At 34.2% G+C, this 12,280-nt stretch overlaps 1 protein-coding gene and 1 pseudogene across 2 annotated transcripts; one reads left to right on the top strand and one right to left on the bottom strand.

Annotated features, from left to right (window-relative positions):
• Positions 1-5,200: 5,200 nt before the first annotated feature.
• Positions 5,201-6,670, top strand: LOC143571347 (uncharacterized). Its single transcript, XM_077056792.1, has one exon. It carries the CDS (start codon positions 5,201-5,203, stop codon positions 6,668-6,670), a length of 1,470 nt encoding a protein of 489 aa, XP_076912907.1.
• Positions 6,671-7,172: 502 nt separating this feature from the next.
• Positions 7,173-11,745, bottom strand: LOC143571339 (uncharacterized; annotated as a pseudogene). The gene is made up of 12 exons (XR_013142078.1): positions 11,434-11,745; positions 10,257-10,440; positions 10,122-10,190; positions 9,926-10,024; positions 9,749-9,828; positions 8,948-9,671; positions 8,239-8,851; positions 8,081-8,161; positions 7,939-7,990; positions 7,785-7,834; positions 7,646-7,693; positions 7,173-7,440 (listed from the first exon to the last, which is right to left on the bottom strand). The product of XR_013142078.1 is annotated as an uncharacterized LOC143571339 (transcript).
• Positions 11,746-12,280: the final 535 nt, after the last annotated feature.

Here is a 12,280-nt window from a genome sequence, read left to right as displayed (position 1 = left end):
AGTTTTGTCTTGGATTTTTTAATCCGGGATTAAGCGACATATCATTGATAATGTAGTATCATTAAACCATGAAAATGTTATTGAGCACTAAATATTTTTTACTTTAGTCAAACAAACAAGGTTATCACAAACACTCAACATAAACAACTTTCAACTACTAACCATAATAAAACAATGCGAATACATGAGAAAATCACAATAACCCTGGCTTTAATAATGAAAAAGTTGCGTAAAAACCATATAGAAAACCATAAATACACAAATGTAACTTTGATAGCTAATCTAACTATCTATATAATTGTCTACTATGAAATCATAAATACACAAGCGGGCACAGCTTGTTGCCCGTTTATCTACCTCTTTATTGTAATCGGATCCTTTTATTTAATATATGAAAAACTGAACATTCGAATTCTTTGATATGAAACGAAAACATATGCTATTTATTATAAAAAATAATAAAAAAAAATTGTTAAGCAAAAGCTTCTTAGACTGCAACATTTTATCCTAAGTGTTGATTTGCGTCATTTAAATGATCAACACGATAACTATATTCGCGATGTGCAGAATGATGCAAGATTTACGAGATTAAACGATGTAAGAGAGCTCTCTACGAAGCCTATGGGAGCAAAAGAAACACGAAGTGAGCATTACACGAATATAACAAATATGTAAGCGAGAGAATGATAGTGTGCGTACACACACACACACACACACACACACATATATAGAGTGTAACATTCGTCATTTTCGATCTTTTTTGTATTTGTATTTGTATCAAAACCCGACCCGATTTGTAAACCAAATCTTTCACTAATATAAAATGTTGGATTTTTATGTTTCATAATCATCTCTTACCTTTTGGATTTGTTACTAGATTGTATTATTTAAACCTTTTTTTTAAAAAAAAACACATGCAAGTATTGATATAAAACAAGGAAAACAAGGAAAACTCCTTCCCTATATAAACAACCACATCCTCTTCATTATTATTTGCTCATTCATCTTCTTTCTCTCCCAAATAAAGTTCATATCTCCAACCTCTAAGGTTCTTAATAATCAAGCAATAACCTTCTTTAATTCTTGTTTGTTACTTATTAATTCATATCTTGTGGCACAACATATATATAATATGCACCCCTTGTTTCCTTCGGCTTTCATCTTCTTCGGGAGGTGATATGCTACAAGGCAAGGCTACATGGAGAACTCTTTGTAGTTCTTGTTTATACTATTTGCCTTTAATGTTTTCCTAGTCTTGTTCATATTGTAAGTAGTTTAGCTTTTTATTCATGTTTAAAGAGTTTCATGGTATTGGTTATGAAGTCACTAGTCTCAGTTTTATCCCGAGATTAGACCCGAATCAAGACCGAACCAAGACCAAACTCTTGTTTACTAGTCTTGTTTATACTATTTCCCTTTAATGCTTTTGTTTATATTGTAAGTAGTTTAGTTTTAATTCATGTTTAAAGAGTTCCATGGTGTTGGGTATGAAGTCACTAGTCTCGGTTTCATCCCGAGATTAGACCCGAATCAAGACCGAACCAAGACCGAACTCTTGTTTACTAGCTTTTGTTTTAAATAGTTTTGTTTACTAGTTTTGTTTAAAATAGTTAAATAAACATGTTTATGAAAGATTTGAACCTAGTAACTTCTAAAACCATTTTGATAGTTCTATGGTATTTGGGTATGTGGCAACCATCCTCGGTATCATTCCGAGTCAAGGACCGAACCAAAACCGAACTAAACCGAGTTTACTTGCCTAAGACACACAAGTGTGTTTTTGGCCATCGAAACTCATCTTTTCTTTAAGAATGTATTTTAAACTAATTTTAAGTATTTTATCAACTTACTTGGTGTGTCGGTATCCAACTTGATCTTATAACAAGCTTGGACCGGTGATACCAAATACACACTTAACGGACGTTAAGGTTCTTCATAATAGAACTATATACTTGGTTAAGTCTTTCGATTTTATTGAGTTATCTCAAAACATTTTGGAAAGTTAACTTTGAGTTTAGTTAATTATCTAGACCCAAGTTAACAAATCCGAACACTCGATTAAAACCTTGTTTTGGTGTTCATATACCCAAAGGGTCTTGCATTAGTGCATTATAACCCACATAAGTTACTTAACATAGGTTGAGTAATAATTATGAATGAAATACCAAGACCCGGTTTCGAGTAAACTTACTTTTTAGAACATGTCTTTAATTTCCCAAGTATTTACATTTTTAAACCATAAACTTCATTTATTTACTTTACTTGTCATATTTTATTTTAAACCCTTCCAAGACTACCTACTAACTTAAGACCCGTTTAATCTAGGTCTTGCTCGTTAAACCCGATCTCCGATTATTCACGAATCAATCTTTCAAGTTACTTAGTTAACGTGAGTACATTTGATCCCCCGTTTTCACTTTTATCTTTTGGGGGTAACATGCATACTTATTCAAACAAAAATGATTTATATTATACTCATTTCTCAAACCACAAACTTTAGGGTATATGATGCTAGAATACTTGCTCTATTGTGTGTTATATGTCTCATATGCTTTACGTGCGCGAGTGTTTATTTTTATGTTGTTGTTGAGCCTCATTAAGTATGATCATACGCTCCCCTAACTACTTAGCCTTGTGCTAGTAGAATAGGGCCTCATTATCCAAGTATGTCGGTATTCTTACCGATTAGAAAGGATCCTTATTTACATATGTTTTATATACCATGATTGATGCTTTTATTTATAGTCTCATATACGTTTGTGGATTTCACTCATATTATATATACTTAAAACTATGAAATTGCTCACCAACATACGTGTTGACAAATGTTATTTTATGCATGTTACAGGTTTGATTATTACTTGAGTTGGAGTTTGAAGACGTCATTCTATTTTGATACCGCTAGGTTATTAGAAGAATGAACAATATCTATTTCTTATGTTTTGACGTTATTTGTATGAACAATATGTGTTACTTTGGTGATTGAATGAAATTAATAAGTTGATTAAATATTGTCACTTTAATAATGTCTTGTGTATTTGTCCAATCACGTTGCACCCCGGCATGTTCCGCCGCCTTTGGTCGGGGTGTGACATAGAGAGAGAGAGAGAGAGAGAGATCAGTCGATTCTTAATTCACATGTCGATATAAGTATATATACTAAGTATTGTTACATGCTATTTTCAAGATATGGTGGGGTCATATATGGTTATAACCATAATGCGTGATGGTTAATTATCTAATTGATGGTCATATAACATACATTTACATAACTTGTCATGTAGACGAAGCATCGCATGGGTATACAAAACACTGCCCTGGCCCGTTGGATCGTGCAAGTATACACAACACTGTCCTAACCTGACAATCGATGTGTCACCACAAAAGCATAACTCTCTAGCGTAACACATTAAGGAACGGAAATACGTACTTATATCTTATGCATATTTAGGGGGTGTTTGGGATTTGCTTATTTTTATCAACTTATAACTTATTAACTTTTTGAAAAAGAATAAGGTGTTTGGGATTTCTTTTGGTGTGAGCAAAAATAGTTAATAAGTTACACTTTTGTAACTTATTAACTTATTAAAAAGTTACAAAAAGATAAAATAAAAAATCCCAAAAATACTCCTCTTGATTTTAAATTGTATAATAAAGTAAGTCACAAGTTTGTCTTTACTTACTATTTGACCAGTCAATTTTCACCATTTCATTTCTTGCCGTCTTCTCCGATTCTCTCTGTAAAATCAAAAGGTAAACACATAAACAAACACTCTCCATTTATTTTATTATTATTATTATTATTATTATTATTATTATGTTATTACTTGGATAAATAAATCGAATATTTCATATTGATTTTTATGTGAAAATGTGGACAGTTAAGTTAGTTAAACATAAACACAAACCCCTACCAACTGTGCCTTTGTTGCTTTAAAATCACTTGTGCCTTTACATTTCAAACCTTTTATGTTTTTTTTTCTTTGTCATTTTGTTACTATTTATTGTTATACTTTAAAAAAAAACGTATTTATTTTTTTAAAAATGTTTTAAAAAATAGTAATTTTGTTTAAATCTTCACAGCATTTTTTATAATATTATAATTTTTTTTTATAATTACCTTTTTTTTCTTATTTTGAAAAAGTTTTTTTTTCCAATAATTGTTTTAGTAATGCTTTTGAGATTGTTTACATATTTTTAACACATTTTTAAGATCTGTATGTTATTAAATAAAAAAAAGATTAAATAGTATTTGGTTTAATCAACAAGTTTGGTTATTTCCTTGTATGACATCAATCTTGAACCAAACAATGAATAGTCAAATTTGATTTGAAATTTTTATAAAAACGTTATATGATATATTCTTAAATATGTTTTATACAAAAGAAAATACTAATTAGAGAGATGTTAATTTTTGATTTTTTTAGAAAAAAAATGTTTTTTATTTATTAAGTTTCTTGATGCAGTGTCAGTGGCATAACATTAACCAAACGCAAATGAATCTGAAGTTTAATGAATAATCAACCCTTATGCAAATAGTAAGAAAACCATTGTAGTCTATATGACTATATGTATTTCTAAACCTGTACTTATGTCTTTATATTTACCAGACAATGAACGCGAACGACAACGATTCATCAAAAAAGAAGAAACAGAAGCAGGGGACACTGGACGGGTTCGTTACGAAAACAAAGAGAGAAAATGCTTCATCCTCAACTTACTCTAACAATGATCTTAACAACCAAACACAAGAAACTGAAATGGACACAACGAGTGATTCAGATGACAGTACTGATTCGCAGTATTTGGAAAACGCAGGCCCGTTTGCTCGCATTTTCAATAGACAGTTTACTAGTTTAACGGCATTGATCTCTTACTTAAGTATCAAACAGTCCCGACATCCACTAGCCGCCCCTCTTCTTTGCATAAGGTTTTTCTTAGACGAAGGAGTGGAACCACAAGGTGAAGGGTTTCCTGGACCAACCGACAAAGGTGATGTTGTTGGGCTTCTAGAGATGTTGGCTGCGTATGATGATAATATTACCGATGATGTAATCAAGAAAGTCCCATTAATCGAAAGAGATCTGATCCGGTCGTGTTCAGAAGTAACAACGAAATCCATTGTGAAAGACATTGGTGGTGACTATTATGCCATATTGGTGGATACTTATTCTGTTACGAAGATAACTATCCGATCGTGATGTGTGTGAGGTATGTTGATAAAACCGGTGATGTTATAGAGAGGTTTCTTGGTATTATGAATGTTATGGAAGATAGAACGGATTCATCTTTGAAAAACGCAGTTTATGCGTTGCTAGAGAAGCATTCATTAAGCCCGTTTAATATCCGTGGGCAAGAGTATAATGGAGTTAGTAATCTGGTGGGTGACTTTAGTGGTCTTCGAACGTTAATCAAGAAAGAAACACAATCGGCTTACTACATTCATTGTTTTGCTAATGAACTTGAACCAACACTTGCTCAGGTTAGCAAAGAAAACAATGAGCATGTAAGTCAGTTGTTTTTCCATCTTGAAGATTTATTAAATGTGGTTTTAGTTTCTTGGAAGGAAAATGACATGCTGAAAGAAACTAAGTTCCAAAAAGTTACACGAGCTTTTGACGATTTAAAAATTGAAAACGGAAAATGTTTTCATCAAGAGACTATCTGTTGGGAGCCTTATAAGTTGGTTATGAATTTCATTGAGTTTTATCCTGTGATTCTTGACATAATTGACGAGGTTGTGAATGAGTCTCCGTTTTCAGTTCGACACCGTGATAGAATCGGGACGAGTTATCTTTTATGGGGTGATACGCGTGGCACGATCGAGAATTTTGACTCTGTGTTCTCGGCACATCTGATGAAGACGGTGTTTGGGGTAACAAATGAGTTGTGCATTCTTTTGCAGAGAAAAGACGAGAATATTGTTGCTGCAATGTCACTTGTGAAGTCGGTTAAGGAGCGATTGCAAATAATAAGAGACGAAGGATGGGAAACTCTCTTAAGCTCGGTTGTTTTGTTTTGCAACAAAAACGACATCAAAGTTTTAAATATGGAAGACGTGCGTACCCCTCGGTTTAAGGATAGACGCAAACAACCAACCAAAACGAACCTTCATCATTATCAAGTTAATGTGTTTTTTGCAGTCATTGATCTACACCTTCAAGAACTCAACAGTCGGTTTGATGAGGTAGTTATGGAGTTGCTTGTTTGTATGGGCAGCTTAAGCCCCGCTGATTCTTTCTGTTCCTTTGATAAGCAAAAGCTGGTTAGACTTGCAGAGTTATATCCTAATGAGTTTTCAAGTGCTGACCTGTGTCATCTCAATGATCAACTCGACAACTATATTAGTGACGTGCGGAAAGATGAAAGATTTAATGGATTAAAAGATGTTAAAGAGCTGTCTAAGAAGCTTGTGGAGGTGAAAAAACATGAAGTGTATAATCTTGTCTATCTGCTTATTAAATTGGTGCTGATCCTTCCGGTTGCGACTGCTAGTGTTGAAAGAGCTTTTTCGGGTTTGAGTTTTGTGAAGAAAGAACTGAAGAATAAGGTTAGTGACGAGTTGTTAAACGATCGTTCGGTCACTTATATAGAGAGTGAAGTTCTATGCAAGATTCACAATGATGACATCATAAATAGCTTTGAAAGTATGAAGACCCCTCAAGAGTGATTGTTAGTTTAATTTGAACTTTAAACCAGATGCAATGTTATTTTGAAAAACCCTTTGTTATTTTGAGTTGCATGGTTATCTATTGTTCCTTTTATGGCATTACAAAGTGTTTTTGTTGTATTGGTTTTAATGACATTCTGCTCACTGATAATAAACTTGAGCCTAGGCGAAAACGTGTTTACTTTATTCTATGCTAGGAATGTAAATGAGCCGAACCCGAGTTCTACTAGGCTTGAGCTTGGCTGAGAGCTGGAGTTTGGCTTGGGCCCATCACCTCGAGCCCTGCTGCATAAATGACTCAAAGCTTGACTGTACATTGTGAAATTAATACATAGAAGTTCAAAAGGCTAAAACTTAACTTCTATGTTTAAGATTGGTTTGACTAAGAGTGATTTTGTTTTGTATTGAACAACTGCATGTAATAGTGTTTAGATAACCTAGATATCAACAAAAAGATTTTAAAAGGCCAATGCGAACAGACAACAGTCAATGTACTCTTCAAGCCAACATATACGGTGAAAAATTATTAAGTTACTTTTAACAGTTTCTTAACAATCAATGATTACATATTATAATACTACAAGACTATAAATCTATATAAGTTGCAATACAGCAGCAATTCTCAAGGCCCCATTTTGTAAATGGGTTCCAAGCTCATCAAAATATAAAGCGGTACGCCAACCCCATCCTTTTGGAGCTTTTGGCAGCAAGGTTCCTGGTTGTTTAAAGTTCCCAAACACCATCACCTCTCTTTTTGAAGGACAGATTAACTGCAAATATTTACAAAAAAAATGTCATTAGTCATTACAACTTAAAAATACAATATAGGTTATGTTGCCAAATGTTCTTCTAATTTGACATTGTTTAGGGGTCAACATGACCCACCACACTTTGACCCATTAGCCAACCCACTCGACCAGCCCAGTTCTCACTAAAAAAAGGAACCCTTTTGGTATTGTTTTACGTGAACTTTACCTGATAACGAGCAGTAACCTTCTCACGAGCATCCACATACATATGAACCTGTAAAGACACACAATAAGACTTATGTTAGCTTAGTCATAAGTTGATTAACGATATCTCAAGATTAACACATTATTTTATTATAACCAACCTTTCTAAGGTATTCAGGTATCTCTGCCTTCCTTCTGTGAAGAAATAGTCCTGAAAATTAAAATTGAAATTAAATTATATAACTAGTTTGATATATATGGGCACTAAACACTGCAGCTAAATAAGTAAAATTATTAAACTAGATAGAAAATTACCAAGAGTTCGTCGTCCTTGAGGATCTTCATCATTAAAAGCCTGAACACTTACCTATACAACCAATTTGGTAACCAAAAAAGAAAAATGTCTAAAAGACTTCCTCAATATTTTACACAAAAAATACATATATAACAAACATACCTTCCACAAGGAACCAGCATAGAAATACTCTAGTGTTTAACTTGACCATCATTAAGTCGGTGAACTTCTTGAAATTCAACCCTATGCAACAAACAAAACACAAACATAGTTAAAACAAATATATAATATATTTAGATGAAAAAAAATTATTTACTTACGAAAAGCGGAAGGGAGGAAAATGACTTAAAGGGGTCTTCATATCCAACATAATAGAATTACTTTCGTTCTCCCATTCAACCGCGGTATCATTATCAGACGAATCCATCATCTGCACGGGTACACCACTACTACTCGGGCCTGCAACCGAACACCCAACTTCATCCGTGTTACTGCCTTGACTAAGTCCAACCAAAGCAGTCAACCCATCACCACCATGCTCCCCGTTATGATCAGCTCTATTTCAGAATCATCATTGCCAGGAGACTGCTGACAATTTCTGTTCCCCATATTAAGCGGGACCCGAGAAAACACAAGACGCGTTGGAGGCCACGCGGTTGCAGGTACATAAGTAGACCCACGTCCAATACCCGCTAGCCCATCGATAGGTCCCCGCACATGCACGCGTACAGGGCGAAATAGTCCATTTACTTCACCTTGAGAGGCATCAGTAACATACACATCTGTAGCTCCAGTATTTTGATCATGATCTTGCATGTAATAACCTGTGCGTGCAAATCCGTATTGTGGCCTACATTGACAAGCCATACTTACAAGACAACAACATTTGCACGTGTCAGCTGCAATCTCCTGCACCCGCTGACTCAAAAGTGTCTACAAGTCACAAGATAACATAAAGTCATAAAAACATATAAAATTTTAGAATTACAATAAATTTTATCACAAAGAATTGATAAGTTAGTTTGAAACCTGAAGCCAAAGAGCATCATTAACAGATTTGCAAGGGAAGCCCAATTCTTCTAACTGCTTCCTCACATTTAAAAGGGCCTCAAAACTCATATTACAATATAAAAGAGAACCACCTTCAAAAATATTAACAAATGTGTCATAATCATCACTATTCAACTCACAAATCCCTTTAGCATAAGTTTTATATTCCCTTCTGCCAACAACTCTTCCACCCCATGACATAGGCATGCCACATCTTCCCCATTCATTTGACATGTCATCATTACCAAATCTTTGGCCCCCAACGAGCCAGTTATTATTATTCAATTGATAACATGGATCCTCTTCAGATGGCCCTTCCATTGCCGTCATGTCACCGCCAGTTGGCATGTCTTGATATGACGAAGAGTAGTTATTATTCTCACTTGCACTAGTGGTTGTAGTCTGTTCACTGCTACATTGACTTTTTGAGTTAATGTTTGACTTATTGGTGGTTCCGGATTCTTGTACTTGTGTTTGGAAATGAACTACCTGGTCTGCAAGCTCAACTAAGATGGTTTGAGCAGTGTCACGACCTTCTTTATCGTCTTTCAAACTCAGACGGGCTAATTCAGATGATGTTGTTTGACTATTGACTCCACTGATCAAACTCTTTCCTTTTGCTTTAGCAAAACCAACTTGTTCTAAAGGTTGTGTCTTGCTAAATGCACCTTTTGCGAGGAGGATGTACAATGCCAATTCAAACCTTTATAAAAAGGTAATGTTAAAATACTCAAATATTGTTTCGATAGCAATTTACTTTCTGAAAATAATGTCCCTTACCTGTTTTCTTCACTAGGGACCCATAGTTCATCAGAGGTCAGTAAAGCGTGCAATGTTTGTGAGGAAAGTTTTGGAAGCACCTATTAGTAAGTATTATAGAAAATATTAATATATATAATACACAAATCAGACCGTAAACGTTAACTGGGCTGCAAGGTGAAGAGATATGTTTCTTACTTCTTTCAACTCCATGGCCCCGCTTTGACAAAGATATCCCCAACAAGCTTTTCTAACACGCTCTCCATGTTCGCCATAATCTTGGCCCTCAGCAAACACCTATAGTAAACATAAAAATGCATTCTAATATAAACAAAAAAAGATGTGAATCTTATGATAGCATAAAAATGCATTCTGACAAGCATTGCCCTCAAACCTGATATTCTAGGAAGTTTGTAGTCCAGAGTTCAGATATAATGAAGTCGGTGCAAATTTCACATAAATCCTGCAAGAAAGTTGTACAAGATTAAATCATACACAGGAACAATGAACAGTTTACAAATAGGGATACCTGAAGATCAAGGAAAGATGCAGCAGCAAGAACACGGAACGCATTATTGTCATCAAGTTTAGGGTAATATCCATAAAGGTATGCCAAGGCTATTGCAATGGCCTCTCTGTTAACATTGTTGTCATCCACATGCAAGGTCAAAACTGGTGCATTTGCATCTTTCCATGGACCATGAAGCATGTTCCTACAGAGCACAATGGAAGCCACCTTCATTATATGTAGGGCTGTAAACGAATTGAACTGAACAATGTCTTGTTCATGTTCGTTCTTTAAGCTTTCACAAACACCTAACCGGACGGAATTTAAGGTAATGAACTTGCCCATGGGCACTTCATGAACACAAACAAACACAAATGAACACATACAATGTTTGGCTAACAGAAAACGGTCAGTGTCAACGGTTCGCTCTGGCTACCAAGTTTGTATTGGTGTTTTTCTTTAACATTCATATTCATAATACTCAAATATGTTAACTTTACGTATTAATTAATTACATAATACTCAAATATTTTTTTGTTTCATAGTTGATAAATTTGCTTAAAACTATGTAATAAGATTAGAAAGGTCATTAAAAAAATATTAAAAACCTTGATTGAACAAACGTTAACAGACATAAACGAACACATTATCAAACATTCACATACACAATTATACAAACATAGCCTCTGTTCGTATCCGTTCAGTTAGTTAATCAAACGACATTCCATGTTCATGTTCGTTCATTTATCAAAAAAAACGAACTTCCCGCCAAACAGTTTGCCGAATGTTCGGTTCGTTTACAGCCCTAATTATATGAATACTTCATGTGAAACAAAGGTCGAAAGTCAAAACCTTTAAAAGAACAAACATAAAAAACACATTATCAAGCGTACACGAACACAACTGAACAAACACAGCCTCTGTTCATGTTCGCTCACTCACTTAATCAAACAAAATTCATTTTCATGTACATTACTTATTACTTTATCCGGTTATTAAGTAGTCTTTTTTCTTTCTTATTATTTTATTTGTTATTATTATTATTATTATTATTTATTTTATTTTTTTATCAAAACTTGCAAATTCTCATAATTTCTGAAACTAGACCTATTCAGCATACAAAACTACTAACTAAGCTAATTGAAACCTAGAACTAAACAGAATAATATCCATAATAATAATAACAATTGAAATTAACCTAAAGTAGGAGCTGCGAGAGAGAATTAGACGGTGAAGATGATACGTGGCGCCCATGGCCTGAACAATTACATCCGAAAACGATCCATTATTAAATCCTTCCAATTGAATATGATCGCATAGAGAAGTCAGGTTGCAATCGAGTGCGGGCAGTTCGCCGGTGGTCCGGTGATGTTGTGGTTCCATTTCCGCCGTTGATGTGGCCGTGCCGTAGGATCGTCGCCGGTGATGATTAATAGTATTATTATTGGTGTTAGGGTTTTGGTTTTGATTTGATTTGATTGTGTTTCCATTAATACAGGCTTCAATTCATCGTTGAGAAGATTTTCAAGGATTAATAAGGAAAGTGGTATTATTCTTATTATTATTGAACAACGGAAGGGGACAAAGAAATACACTATAATCAAATTGACGGTTATCGGTTAGCTTCGTTACGATACTGACTATAAACCTAAAAATTACACTAGTAAATGTTCAGAATACTCGTGTAGCTTACGATACAAAATAGTAACATATTTAAAACGACGTTTGTTCGATTGGTAAAACACAGACTTTGCTGCGGCGAAATAATGCGAATTAGATCGGTTTCGGTTATGTTAACATAAATTCGGCCGGTTCTAAAAAGTAACATAAATAATTTAAAAGAGAAATAAAAAGAAAGGATTTAAAATAAAATACACCGTCAAATAAACAAATAGCCTTCTCACGACACCAATGTTTAATATTTATATAAAGTTATAATTATGATGTAGCAATTTAAATTACTATCTACTTTATATGTGGTGATTTAGTAGGAGGGAGAAAAAGACTAAACCTACACTCATTTCGTTACACCCCAAATATTCAAA

Source organism: Bidens hawaiensis, unplaced genomic scaffold (assembly GCF_021521415.1).
Source record: "Bidens hawaiensis isolate Kalapana, Puna unplaced genomic scaffold, B.hawaiensis_p1.1 tig00025353_1, whole genome shotgun sequence".
Lineage (NCBI taxonomy): Eukaryota > Viridiplantae > Streptophyta > Magnoliopsida > Asterales > Asteraceae > Bidens > Bidens hawaiensis.
This window is presented reverse-complemented; position numbering and strand designations above follow the sequence as displayed.